General features: G+C 39.4%; 1 protein-coding gene across 10 annotated transcripts in view; it reads right to left on the bottom strand.

The window, feature by feature from the left end:
- GPBP1L1 (GC-rich promoter binding protein 1 like 1) overlaps nt 1-15,131 on the bottom strand; it is a 53,160-nt gene that overhangs the window by 3,766 nt on the left and 34,263 nt on the right. For all 10 annotated transcript variants that reach the window (XM_014737285.3, XM_070260064.1, XM_070260061.1 and 7 more), the window contains 4 exons: nt 10,108-10,180; nt 8,263-8,456; nt 1,517-1,657; nt 654-812 (listed from right to left, as the gene is read on the bottom strand). In XM_014737285.3, coding sequence (XP_014592771.1) covers nt 654-812; nt 1,517-1,657; nt 8,263-8,456; nt 10,108-10,180 — 567 coding nt within the window. The remainder of the gene's footprint in view (nt 1-653; nt 813-1,516; nt 1,658-8,262; nt 8,457-10,107; nt 10,181-15,131) is intronic.

The following is a 15,131-nucleotide window of genomic DNA, read 5'->3' as shown; positions in this document are numbered from 1 at the left end:
CATGACCTCTTGGACTGTGACCTCTAACCTTCCTGGTGCAGAATACAAAAACTCTTGTTTGATGGTTCTGTTGGTCAGATTTTCTTATATTGCCACTAAATATAATCCTAACTGACAAAAGCTTCTGTAATTTTTCAACTTATTTTTTTTAAAGATTGGCGCCTGAGCTAACAACTGTTGCCAATCTTTTTTGTTCCTTTTCTGTTTTGCTCCCCAAATCCCCCAAGTATAGTTGTATATTTTAGTTGTGGTATGTGGGATGCTGCCTCAACATGGCAAGATAAGCAGTGCCATGTCCGTGCCCAGGATCCGAACCAGCGAAACCCTGGGCCGCCGAAGCAGAGTGCGCAAACTTAACCACTCAGCCACGGGGCCAGCCCCTGTCAACTTCTTACAGCACTGACCAATTCAAGACTTACTGGCAGTGCTGGCCTGTTTAAGAACCCTGACTCCCAACGCAACTATCACTGAAATAAGCCCTAACTTGAAATCTGCTGAAGAGAGGATTACTCACTTCATAGGCTGTCACTCCTACAGATAAATCTCTGTACATTTAAAAAACCTGCCATATCTTTCTCCCTTCAGAAGAAAAAAAGCGCACACATAACAAAGGAAAACAGCTAAGTTGCCCCAGAAAAACCCTATGCGCTTACGTCCTCCAGCTTGTCACAGTCTCTGCTCTCTGAGAAGTCTCCAATCCGGTCATCCTTCAGAGTCTTCAGGAACTCGCTCTTCCTGTCGGTAGTTCGGCGGGTCAACTTGGTCAGACGAGAGGAGCTGATCTCAATCGGAGGAGTGGTGCTGGAGGGACTCTAGGCAGATATCACAAATAGGTTGCTCCTGACAGCAAAGAGCAAGAACTTCCAGATTCTCTGGGTTACTTTTTTTTTTTTTTTTGAGGAAGATTAGCCCTGAGCTAACTACTGTCAATCCTCCTCTTTTTGCTGAGGAAGATTGGCCCTGAGCTAACATCCGTGCCCATCTTCCTCTACTTTATATGTGGGATGCCTACCACAGCATGGCGTGCCAAGCAGTGCCATGTCCGCACCCAGGATGTGAACCAGTGAACCATGGGCCGCTGAGAAGCGGAATGTGCGAACTTAAGAGCTGCGCCACTGGGCCAGCCCCTATGGGTTACTTTTTTATGGTACTGATTTCCAGAATCTGGTAGCCTATTTATCATTCTGTTTATTACCAAAAATAAACTATCCTTTTCATTTAAACAGACTTCACCTTTGCAGAGTTTTTATGGTTACGACTGGACAGCTTATACAGATACCGGTATAATGCCAGTCTAACACAGGCCAACCTTGGTGTACCACACGGCAACTGCCCCACCCTGCTACTGCCCATCTTTGGATGCTAACAGGAATCACCAGTAAATGAACGAGTCTGAGCTAAGCACAGCTACAAAAGAAGTGGAGTTAGAGCAGTACATGTCACACCACATATCTTAGTGTAAGTAAATGGGAAATGGCAACTTTAGAAAAGACTACACAGCTTTCTCCTCACTCACCTCTTTGGGAGAGCTTAAAACTGTGCCACCAGCCAGTACTACTGGTTTGGTTACAGAGATTGGACTGGTAAAAGCAGACTCCCGGCTAGAAGAAAGGGATCCTGATTTGTGTTCCATTCTGTTAGCTTTCCATGCACTGGGCTACATGGGAAGAAAGAACAAATCAGTCAGAACAAGAAGCAGACAGAAGCTCAGCTAGTAGGATCATAAAGTAAAGAGTGAAACGGTATGTGGGAACATGAGTTCCCAGAACTTACCTGTCTCAACATGTTTGGGAGGTATGTAACCTCTTTGTGAGGTTACACACTTGAAGGAAAAAGGCAGACAGGAACCAGAAGGGCCATGGGATACTGATAGGTACTTCTCAGAGAGAGAGCTCTAGTTCAATAAGCTTGGAAGATGCTGGGGTGAATAAAATTCAACAGGTTTCTTTCTTTCTTTTTTTTTGAGGAAGATTGGCCCTGAGCTAACGTCTGTTGCCGATCTTCCTCTTTTTCTGTTTTTGCTTGAGGAAGACTGTCGCTGAGCTAACAACTGTACCAATCTTCCTCTATTTTATGTGAGATGCCACCATAGCATGGCTTGATGAGCACTGCTATGTCCACACCCGGGAACCGAAACTGCAAACCCCAGGCCACTGAAGCAGAGCGTGCAAACTTAACTGCTATGCCACTCTGCCGGCCCCTCAACAGGTTCCTTTACTGTGCTATTTCTCAAAATATGCACATGTGAATTTGAGAGGCAGATATAATATGTAGCATTTTCCAAACTTATCTGACCCCAAAATGTTTTCTTTTATGGTGTGTTTGTTAACCTCTGATGTAATCCAGTACCCTTAAAAAAAAAAAAAAAAAGAAAAAAGGCACATCAGAAAAATGCTGCTTTCCGGGAACTTCAATGGCAGGGGACTAATTCCAAGCCAGGGTGGGCAATGTGAATGGCTGGACAATCCCAATTTAGTCCAGAGGCCTTCTTTTGCTCAGCTTGTGGGGTGTGGGCCCATTCTGTCATTCTGCCCCTGGCCCCAACTACGATGGCAGTGTAGTATAGCTGGAATAATCCTTTTCTTTTTTTGAGTCAATCACACTGTTTCAGAAGAATAGGGAAGATGAGGCATATGAATGGAGTGAGGCTAAAGTAAGGGAAAAATGTCCATTTTCCCAGAATGAAACAATTAGAACTAAGAGACTTTCAGGACAAAGGAAGGGTCTGAGTGAAAAGAATTTCTTTCTTGGTATTAAAGAGGATACTACAGGCTTCAGGAAGAGAATTAACTATTTACCATGAACCACATGCTTGTCATACGGTTTTATTTAATTCTTAACCCATTCAGGTATAATTATTATGTCAACTTTTTACAGAGAATGACTCTAAGGTTAAGTCAGTCATGCAATTTGTCCAAGGTTACTCAGCCAGTATGTGACATTGTTTTTTCACAATGCCTCCAAAAGGAACATGCAAGCAGATAAGAGATGCAATGACCCAACTGGAATGGAGATTGATTTCTTTCTTGCACTGATGAAAATCTAAAGATAGGCTGTTTATGTCAGGCTAACTATCCAAGATGATAGTTCCCTAGTGGCTTCCCAAAAGTTGGAGAGGGTCATCAGATGTCTTGTCTTTAAGACTGCCAACTCAGGGCACAAAAACACTTGGGTTTCTGCCATAGTAGAACCAGACAGTGTTACCTGCAACAGGATACTCACATCTCTGCCCAACTCTATTCCAACTTAATCTTAATTTTCAGCTAACTCAAACACTATGGTATAGCTGGCTGCTCAATGGAGAAAAACATTATGCCCCGCACCCCTTTTTATTAGAGGCACTACCTATGTGGAAATCCACTAAAGTAAACCAATATCAACCATTGCTTTCTTTTTAAAATGTCCTCTCCTTTCCTCCAGACTCCAAATCAACCCCAATACTCTCCACCTCAGTTGATCTTGCCTTTTCCTACTGGAGTAAGTCAGAAGTCATTGAATCCAAACTTTCCCCAATTCTTTCCTTTGCACCTCAAGCTCCTTCAATAGCTTCCTCCTCCCTTTCTACCATTCTACATCTGTTCATTCCCTTTGTGAATTTACCATTTATTTCTCCCTTGTGTCTTTAATCTCCTTCCAATTAAGTTCTTCTATTTTATCTACAAACATGCTAAGCTATCTTATTGAACTAAGAGAAAAAAACTAAACAGATTTATTTTCCCTTATATTACTATCCTTTTATTGCCAAACTTTTCTGCATGAGTCAATATCTGCTGTCTTTCAGTGCTCATTATTGCTCATTATTACTTAGTATTTAATTCCCTGCAATACTCAGCCTCTATCTATCCCCATTTTAATAAAATAATTCTTTGAGTAAGTAAACAAAAATCTTGTCCTCATATTATATTCCAAGGCCAGCTCTTAAGTATCTGTTTTTGGAGAATGAGAGACTGCTCGTTACCCATCTTTTTTCAACCTGTCCCTCTTTCCCTTCTCAATTCCCTGATACTTGACTCTCCTTAGCTCCTGAATTCTTCCCAGTCTGTTCAGTGGATGTAGGCATTCTCCAAGGTTCTAGTCTCAGTACTCTTCTTCTGCTGGAATCTGTTCCTAGGTGAACTTCATTAGAAAAACTAGTTATTTGTAACTGTTTGTTTAAATTGCTAAAATTATGTAAAACTGTCTCTCTATCCCTAGCCTCTCCTGAGCTTTTACAAAGACCTCCACGATTTGGCTTTAGTCTTACTTCCCAACTACTAGCTATATTTAACCACTTGTCTTCTCCCAAAAGTGGCATGTTTTGCCTCCAAATTTTGGGGGTAACAATACTCCTGCCTGGAATGATCACCTACTTGCTCTCTAACAAACTTCTACTGTTTTTGCAAACTACCATTTACTGACTACTTAGGATGTGCCAGTAATATATTCCGAGTACTTTCAGAACTTCAATTTTATTCTTTTACCACAATTATATGACAAATGATAATTAGCTCCAATTTATTTATTTAAAGATTATATTTTTCCTTTTTCTCTCAAAGCCCCCCGGTACATAGTTGTGTGTTTTTAGTTGTGGCATATGGGACGCTGCCTCAGTATGGCTTCACGAGCGGTGCCATGTCTGTGCCCAGGATTCAAACTGGTGAACCCTGGGCCACCGAAGCAGAGCATGCAAACTTAACCATTCAGCCATGGCCCCTCCAATTTACTTTTAAGGAAACAAGTTTAACAAAATTAAATAACTTGCTCAAAATCACAGCCCTAGGGAGCAGCATGAAGTCTGACTCTAAAACCTGAATTCTCAACTTCCTCTCTTCTTCTTTTTTTTTTTTTTTTAAGATTTTATTTTTTCCTTTTTCTCCCCAAAGCCCCCCAGTACATAGTTGTGTATTCTTCGTTGTGGGTCGTTCTAGTTGTGGCATGTGGGACGCTGCCTCAGCGTGGTCTGACGAGCAGTGCCATGTCCGCGCCCAGGATTCGAACCAACGAAACACTGGGCCGCCTGCAGCGGAGCGTGCGAACTTAACCACTCGGCCACGGGGCCAGCCCCGTTCCTCTCTTCTTTTTACCCTTCAAGATGGGAGATATTCTGGGGCAGTGGTAAGAGCCCTGGTGTGAAGTCAGACAAACCTGGTTTAAGAGTCCTGACCCTATCACTTTATTAGCTATGTAACTGCATGTTACATAACTTTATATATGATAGGCTTAGAGGAGTAAATGTTATAAAATATGTAAAAGGCTTAATGCATGTCTTGGAACATAGTAAGATATCAACAAATGGCAGTTCTCTTTCCTTTGCCATTTCAAAACCCAGTTCAAATATGATCTTGTCTGTAAAGACTCTGACCCTCTCCAGGCAGAAGAGTACAATGATTTTTTTTATATCTTTCTCTCCACTAGACAGCAAATTCTTTGAGATAATTTTGTGCCTCTAGTGACACACAGCTTTTAGTACCTAGTACTCAATGTTTAATAATTGCTGAATGCCTAGAGAAAATGAATGAATGGATAAAGCCACATCTGCCTACTAGTCACCTCACCTCATTTCTCTAGTATCTCACATTCAAGGTAACCAGAACCACTCTCATCAATTTTTCCTGAAAACTCATCTTTCTCTCCTGTCTAACCCTATGGAAATGGTTGCAGAGTTACCCCAGTTTCCCAGGGAAGAATGCTCAGTATCCTGTTTTTCTCCCGTCTAATTAGCTTCCCACTAGGCGCCATCGCCACCTCCCTTCTCTGCCTACCTTCACCACCGCTGTTCAAGCTTCATTACCTTTACAAGGATAACGGCAGCCTTTACATTAGTATTCCTGAATTCATTTTATCCTTAACTCAGTCCTACACAACAGGGCTAACTGATCTTAAATGCTGTGTCCATGATTTTTATCCTTGCCACTTCTTCACTCCCAGAAGATTTCTGAGATCCTTGACAATATGGTATTGTCTTACTCACTTTTAGACTTTCTATAGTCTAACAGAATGCATGCAGACATTTCAATGAAGTAACACTTATGAAAACTCTTTATAAAATGTTGATAATAACAGCTATCATTTATTAGCACTTACTATATGCCAGTTTTAAGTACTTTACAAAATTTTCTCACTTCTCATAAAAACATTAAAAGATAGGTACCATTACCTCCATTTTATAAATAATGAAACAGACACTTAGAACTTAAGTAACTTGCCCAAGGTTCTATCACAAAGAAGGTGCAAAGTAGAATCTGTCTACAGCAAAGCCCTGCTGTTAATTTCCATGCTACACTGTTTCTTTTAGTAGCTGCTCTCGACTTGAATTCATTCTTTCCCTTCTACATCAGTGGAACAAGTACCCTGCACACCTTTTTCAAAGATAATTCCACTTGTCAATCAGTTATATTCCCACTCATTTCTCCTTGGGCTATGCTCCTTTAATGTCCTCTTTCAGGTATATTTCAAGTTGCCCCCAGGGGCTTCTTGCTACAGATTTTCTTCATCCTTTCTGTGATAGTACACCGTTTTTTTCTAAGTCTGAATTACAATTTCTCAGTCCTATTGACTATATTGTTATTTTCCTACTATCTATGAAATATTAACTATTTCCCCATTCTTTACTCCTCTTGATACTCTTCCCTTAGAAGCTTATCTACCCTAAAAGCTTCATTATCACGAGGATAATGACCCTCAGTCCTGATATTTCTCCAGTGCTACCAGGAATAATTAAAATAGTTCATTCACTATCCCTCAAATATGCCTAGCGTTTTCTGGATTCAGAACTTTTATTTAACTATCTCTTCTTTTAACATTCACAATACTCTCCAGACTCTTCTGCCTATCCAAACCTGGACCACCCTCCAAAGATCAGTTCAAATCAGTTTTTCAGTAAAATTTTCCTTGATGGTCATAGTCTGAGCTGATATTGCTCCTCTGAACTGTGTAAACAGTGTTTAATTAATTTAGTTATTCCAAATCTGTTTAGGATTTATTTTATTTCATATGCAATAATAGGAGCTTTTATCTTGTCATATCTTGTCATCTCAATTAGACTTTCAGCTCACGGAGGGTCAAGACTCATTTTGTACTTCTTTGTATTGCTCATAAGCAGCAAACACAGTGCTTGCATCTAGAGGAAAGTGAATTAATTAATGCTCACTGTTTTTTCTCCCAGTAAATTCTAATTATTTGTTTCCTTATAGTGGCTGGAATTCATTCAAGCAATTATTATCAGGGTGCTTGGGATACAAATATGAAAAGGACCTGAAACCTGCCCTTAAGGAGATTACAACCAAGTGAAGAAATAAACAGACGCAATAAAGTGCTTTAGATATTGTGATAAAACACAGAGTGCTATTCAATTACAGAGATACAAGAATAAATTAGATCTTTAGATGTATGTGATAGAAAAGGATTCACAGAAAGAATGACATGAACTTGAAGGATGAATAATTTCCCGGGAAAGAAAAAGAAAGGGCAGTAAAATGTAAAAGATAGATTGGGCTTAGGCTATAAAGAACTATATATAACACTGCCAAGGAGTGTGTACACTGCACTATAAAGTCAAGGAGTGGCAAGCTACAATTCATGGTCCAAATCTGGCCTCTTGAAGCTGTTTTTGTACGGCCCAGGAGCTAATAAAGTTTTTTATATTTTTAAAGGGTGGTTAAAAAAAAAAAAAAAAAGAACAGAACAAAACATGTAACAAAGACCATATGTTATATATGACCAGCAAAGCCTGAAATATTTATCATTTAGCCCTTTACAGAAAGTTCACCAACCCGTGTTATAGATGGTTTGGAAGCACTGAAGGGATTTAGGAAAGCATGTGATACATGCAAATTGTTTTAGGATAATCATTCTGGCAGTTCTGTGAAAGACGAATACAGAGAGAGGAGCAAATAGAAGGATATATTACACCAGTACGAGGCATAGTATATCACAGAGGCAATAACTGACAAGGACTTTATAACTGCTTGGTAAAGGGGAGTGAGTGAGGAGCAGGAAAGAAGCAGCCAAGATATTCCAAGTGATCAGATGGATGCTGATGCTTTTATTGCAAACAGCAAATCAGGATAAGTAGGTTTATGAAATGAAGCTAACAAGTGTGAGAAGCCTACTAAAAATCCAGTTGGCAACAGTTTGGAGACAGAGTACAATACTATACACATAACAGGCACTGAATGAATATCTGGTGAATGATTCAACAGGAATAAACAAATTTACTAAAATTTTTTGATTTATGCCCAAACATCTGCTGTACAAGGTTCTTACACTGATTCCAAATCATACCTTGGAAGGAGGTGGTGCAGGCTTAGGAACCAGGTTCTTATAGACACTTGGAACCATGGTTGACGATTTGTTCCCATTTGCATGGTGAGATCCTGGTGAGGTGAATGCAGCAGAGAAGGCAGCAGCAGGATCTTCTTTGGAAACTTTTTTGATGACTAGCATTTTGGAGGGTTGCTTGGCACTAGGTGGGTTTTCTGTGAAATACAACAGTGGAGAGACACAAGAATGTCAAATCCATTCGTTAACAGGAAGCACAATTTATAGAAAAAGGCTTCACTTTCAACAAAGAGCTGAGAGTGGAGACTGAGGGACAAACATTTCCTGGTGTGCACTTGACAGGTACTCTTGAAAGTGACACTACTTGGGTACTGTAGGAAGAAAGGCAGCATTTGAAGCACTTCATTCTAACTTCATAAATCAACCAGAAAGCCCAAAGACGTTAGCAGTCCTTCAGGGGTGTAACATGTCTAGAGTATGGTGTGATCACTCAGGCATAGACCAAAGAATGGTATCCAAGGGTGGCAGCTCCTGTCAGCTGGGAATGGAGAGGAATGAGGAAATTGGGGAAAAGAGTCTGCCATGAAACCTTCTGATAAGGCAAACTAAAGTAAAGCTATACACCATTAACCAAGGGGAAACGGCACAGCAATCACCCATAATCCTATAGACTCAAGATCCAAACTACATTGGGATATGCTAAAGCCTTCCCAGTAAGACGCCTGTCTACTGAGTGTGTCTACTATAGGGACTAGGAGAGTCCAATTTGTAAATGCCAAACATCTCAATGCCACAGATCAGGTTTGGTTTGAAATAGTGATTTGTGTTAATTTTTTTATAAGGCTAGTTATTCCTAACACATACATATAAATGTGTGTATTTATATGTTTTCCCCTTGCCCTATACAATAAACATCTTTTTTTTTTTTTAGTGAGTAAGACTGGCCCTGAGCTAACACCTGTGCTGATCTCCTTCTATTTTGTACATGGGACACCGCCACAGCATGACTTGATGAGTAGTGTGTACGTCCGCATCTGGGATATGAATCCGTGAACCCCAGGTCACCAAAGTGGAGTGTGAACTTAACCACTGTGCCACCAGGCCGGCCCCACAAGCATCATTTATAATTGCCCCCAAAATCTCAACGAAACAAAAAAAGTCAACAATTGGAACCTGGTTAAACAAAATGGTCTATAGAATGTGGTAATATACAGCCTTTCAAAGAATATTTTAGAAGATTATTTAGTAACATGGAACAATGTTTAGAATATATTGTTTTGTATGCCCATCAGAATTTAGGAGACAACTATAACGCATAACATTCAATTTGTTACAAGTTAATTAGCAAAGTTAATTAAAAGCTACTTCTTATGAGTTTTCTATTGTTTTCCCTTTGCTTAAAATCTGCTTCCAAATTCAGAGCTCTACAAGGTCTCAAGTGCCTTTATTCTGACTCCCCTACCATTAGCTTAACGACAGTGATATGTTCTGAGAAATTTGTTGTTAGGCGATTTTGTTGTTGTGCAAACATCATGGAGTGTTATTACACAAACATTACACAAAGACAGTATAGCCTACTACACACCTAGGCTATATGGAACTAATCTTATGGGACTACTGTCATTTAGGAGGTCCATCATTAACCAAATGTCATTATGCAGTGCATGACTGTACATTTCAATGATATTTTGGGGGGCAGAGTATGAGCTAATAGGTGTTAGCTACCATGTGCAAATGGATGGGATGAGAAACAGGAGATAAAGAAACAAACAAGAGATAAAGAATTTTTTTCTCCTTTTCTTAAGAAAAACTTAAAATTGGGATTTTAAAATGGTAAAATCTACCTACCCCACACTCCAGAAGGGGTCCCAATAGGTCTGCATGGCGGATTCTGTTTGCCAGCTTCTGGATTCAAAGAAGGCTAGGAAAAAAGGGATATTAATGGTTGATACAGAAAGCTAATCATTTTGGCACTTTCAGCAAAGTAGCCACTATCATGGAACCTATCAAATAATTATCTATCAGCAGCACTTATTTAACGCTGTATTCAGAATTAACAAACAGATGTCGAAAAACAATAGATCTTACATTAATCATAGGCTCTCTTGGGTTTCATTTCCTTTAATATAAGAGGATTTTAATTTTTTTTTTAATAAACAGACTAAATGTGCAAGTTCTCATCTTCCTATAGGACACGTATGCCAAATAAGGAGGCAAAGAAAGCTGAATGAACAAGAACGTGGATCACTTTTCTGAGATTTAAGGAGCACAATCTGGTCAGCGAAATGTATAGTATTCATAGCTTTTCTAAGACTGCTTTAGGGCAGAGGCAGACCATGTGCCAGGGACTGAGCAGGAATACAAAGGCAATTAAGACAATTAAGAACAACCCTTGTCCTCACAAGGGTCACAGTCTCACTACAAAAATAAACTTATAAACAAATAAGTACAATAAAAGGTTACAGGGACTATGATAAAGACTCACATCAGGGAAGAGGAGTACTAAAGAAGGACTAGTCAATTCCACTCGTAAGAGAAGTGCTAACAGAAAAGGTTGCATTAGAGGTGATGATGAATTCCAAAGCTGGAAAATGGGTGATTCCAGGAACAGAATGCTCAATGAACATCAAGACAGAAAAGCAGGAAAAAGAATATTCAGAGATCTGCAAACAGTTCACCATGCTTAGTGCTAGGGAAGGAGCGGACCCTCTGTGGGAAAGGGATGTCTGGCAAGAGCCAGACTGTGAAGTTCTTTCTTAGGGAGACTGAGTTTTATTCTGTAGGTAATGGGGATCCATCTCTTATGCTCAGAGTTAACATGATCCAATTGTTAGTTTACCAAAGCTTGAAGGATGTATTTGTGGGGTTTAAACATGAAGTAGGAGACCAATTCCATAGCCCAGGAGAGTAATGAAGGCAATGAGAGTAGAGGAAAAGATGAGGGGAAGGACGGAGAAGTGTTAAGAGCAGTAGACTGGACTTAACACTAATTGTTTAGGGAGTGTGAGGATGACACTGGCATCCAAGCCCAAACATCACAATTTGGTAATAGAGTATGAAAATGGCTTTTCAGCACAATTGCCCATGGAACATTAAACAAACAGAAAGATGCCCAAACTCTATCACAGTCTCCGAATCAAAATCTCCACGGGTGGGGCCCCAGTAGGTATATATTTTCAACCTGTCAAAATGAGAACCACTGGCATAGAACACACACGGATACAAACTGAACCTACCAACTCACTATATAAATGGACAATCAGAGACAGAATAAGGAGGACAGATAAATACACTCCTCTGGATGGAATAGTATAGGAAGAAGGAGTCCCCATGAACAAACGCTATGGTTTCTTGTTTTAATAGGCCTGTGTTCTTAGTCACGTTCTATTAGGGTATTCAGAGATACTGATCCTATTCATGTGATATCGATCTCTTTCCACTGATTCTTAAAAACAGTAAAGTATAAAACAAATACAGAAAACTGCATAAAACAGATGGGCAAAAGTTCTTGTAATCACCACTGAGTTTAAGCAACAGAACATTACCGGCCAAACCAGAAACATTTTATAAGCCTTTTTCAAAAAAATTTTTTTAAAAAATCCCTCCCTGATCTTTAAAAATAATCCTTACTTACGGTGATCACCTCTTTGCTTCTCTTTTACCACCCAAGTGCGTATCCCTCAAAACAATAGTTTTGTCTCCAAAAAACATCTCAACTTTCTTAATCTATACGTCACCTTAAAAAATCTTACACCTATTTCCTATAAATTGGTAGTTGGTTCTAGTGGCTATAGAACCCTGCCCCCACATGCATTGGCAAGGAAACTTCTTGACGGTTTTGTGTTCTTCCATTAGGAGACATACAAAGTCTGGCTGTGCTTCTTTTTGTGACGTTGGTAGATACTGATGCTCAAAGCCTATAACAATTAACACAAGCAGCAAAACAATGATCTTCCTTCTTTTTTTTTAAAAGGTTTTATTTTTCCTTTTTCTCCCCAAAGCCCCCTGGTACATAGTTGTGTATTTTCAGTTGTGGGTCCTTCTAGTTGCGGCATGTGGGACGCCGCCTCAGTATGGCTTGATGAGCAATGCCATGTCTGCACCCAGGATTCGAACTGGCGAAACCCTGGCCCACCAAAGCAGAATGCGTGAACTTAACCACTCGGCCATGTGGCCGGCCCCTGATCTTCCTTCTTCATTGGCTAGTATACTTCCACCAAAAAGGAACTTCCGTTCATCTATTCGGTGACTCTGTGGTACGATTCACATGGAAAAGATAGAATACATGCTTGTTTCTTAAGTGAGGTATCATTGTGAACTCACAGATTTAATCATATTTGATGTGATTCAAACTCTTAAAGTTGTTATCCTTAATTGCATGAAATATCCCATGTTCAGCTGGTGGGAATCTCTTTACTTTAGATTCTGAATCCTTTTGATACAACCCTAGTAGTCTATAATCACTTCTTTGCTATGCAGTATGACAAAATATTCCTAACTTAGCTTGTAAATATCCAGTCCAGCAACAGGATTTTCAGACCACAATCTGGGCACTAGAGATGCTCACTGCTGGTTGATTATGGTTTTTAGGTCTTTTCAGTGGACAGAGCCTGAATACGTATCTACACATTTTCAAAGATAAAATACCTTATGACTTCTTACTGATATTTCCGATTCAAATTAAGTACCTTGTGTTTTTACTGAACATCTTCTAATTTGTATCTGTTATTTCCTTTCTTCTACACTGAGAATTCTGATTTTCAAGGACACAAGGTATAGAATATCGTATTCAATTGCTTTATCTCATACTACATACGACAGTCTCAGAATAACAATATTACACCACCAATGTGATTAACACAATGTTAACTTCTTGGCACATGCTCTCCTCATTCTCCCATTAAAAGTGATGCTGTATCTGGACTGTCAGAGTCCATAGCTATTACATGCTATACTCCCTTTTAATTCTCATTGAGTCTTAGTTTTACAATTAACCCTATATTTACCACCATCCTTTCTGTTATCTTTCTGGTTAGTTTGGTTATCTAAATCCTGTTCTCTAGTACTTTCCTCAGGAAAAGTCTTGGGAACAATATTCCAAGTTCTCACACATTGATGTTTGTGACCTTTATAAGTGAAGATAAGTTTGAAAGAGTCTAAAAACCCTCGGCTCCTATTTTCTTTCCTTGAGTAGGTACTGTAATTGTTACTCCACTGATTTCTGTTATAAAGCTTTGTTATCAAAGTCTATCTATTTTCCTTCTCTTTATAAGTTACTTGGTCTCCATGTCTGGATGCCCAAAGGATCTTTTTCTTTTTCACTTGAGTCTAGAATTTTATGACTCTTGAGGTGTCCACTCTTTGGCTCTCCTTTCAATTTGTAGCTTCAAATTTCATTGTATTTCAGGAAATTATTCCTGCATTATACTTTTTAGCAGTTAAGCTGTTCCTTTGTTTTGTTTTTTTTTTTTGGTGGGGGGCACAGGGAGGGGAGAATTCTATTATACATATATTGGATCTTTTTTGCCAAACTTCTGTATCATTTTTTTCTCAACTCTTATTTCTCTGTCATTTAAAATTTTTCCTGTCTTCTAACTCTTGAAAAAAATTAGTATTTATCCTCCGTTACTTTTTTTACTCTTCCTTTTTCCGAAATATTTTATTACTTCTTTCCAAAGTTCTAGCACCTTGAGATTATCTGGTTTATGTTGTTCTTATACTATTTTCTTGGTATCATTTAGCTAAACTTTAAAATAGCAGGCTATAGTTCTTAGCTGTTTTGTGGATATGTCTCACAGGTATACTTTGCATTCCCTGTAGGGATGTTATTCTGCTCCTTATTCCCTTGACCCTTTTACGTTGTTCGGTTACATATGACTAATTTTTGTGAATGTGGCTCAAGACAGCTTTTCTAACATCATGCTTTAGAGCTCTCTCTTCTGTTTCCATGGAGTGTTCAAAAATATAGTGGTTTACTTTCTTTGATGTCCTGGCTGCCCCCACCCCCCCATCTGAACCTTCCCTTTCTTTTATCTTTATTGTCTCTGTCTCCGTAGCTCAACATAGATTCTATTTCCAAACTTTTGTCCTCAGTGAGGGGCTTTGTTCTGGAAGGGAATATTAGCTCGCTAGTATGAACAATGATAGAACTTGTGCTGTTTATCAATATTTATTGCCTCTTAGTTCCAAAGACATCCTTTCTGCTTGCTGCGTAAATTTATCTGAGCAGTTTAAAATTTTCCCTTTGTAAGCTGGCATGTTAACTTTTATCACTAGAGAGCAATGGAGAGACTTTTCCATCCTGTTCCAGGGTGTTTACTCAGCAAGTACCTGTAGCTTCTATTTCCTGCTAAGCCAGGTACTACAGTGCAAGTGAGCTCTGACTTGAGTAGTTTTGTAGCAGAGTGACATCTCCCATGAACAGCTTTACCAGGTACTCTAGTGGGCAGATTTCTAGCTTGTTCCTGGGAGAAGCACCTTAGCAACTGCTCTGCCATTAAGTGAGCCACAGCTAAGCCCTTTTCAAAAAGGTCTGGATCTCAGTCCTGGAGTGTGACGGGGGGATGAGGGATTCTTCCTTGGTCACTCTAAATTAGCCCTTGGATTAGTGGCTGCTCCTTTTATCTGCTATTTCTATATTGTTTAGAGTTCTTTTTACTTCTTACTAGCCAATCACTCATCACCCCAATCCTGTGATAGTTAATAATTCTTCATATTATAAACTTTCCTTTCGTCAAACAATTGTGTGGTTTCTCTCTCCTGATTGGTCCAGTCAGATCCTTCATATTTCATCCCAGAACCTCTGTATTTACTAGTTTTTCGAATATGGAAAGCCACTCCTAATTTCTAGTTGCTGTTTTCAAACGAGCCCT

This window comes from Equus caballus, chromosome 2 (genome assembly GCF_041296265.1).
Source record: "Equus caballus isolate H_3958 breed thoroughbred chromosome 2, TB-T2T, whole genome shotgun sequence".
Taxonomy (NCBI): domain Eukaryota; kingdom Metazoa; phylum Chordata; class Mammalia; order Perissodactyla; family Equidae; genus Equus; species Equus caballus.
This window is presented reverse-complemented; position numbering and strand designations above follow the sequence as displayed.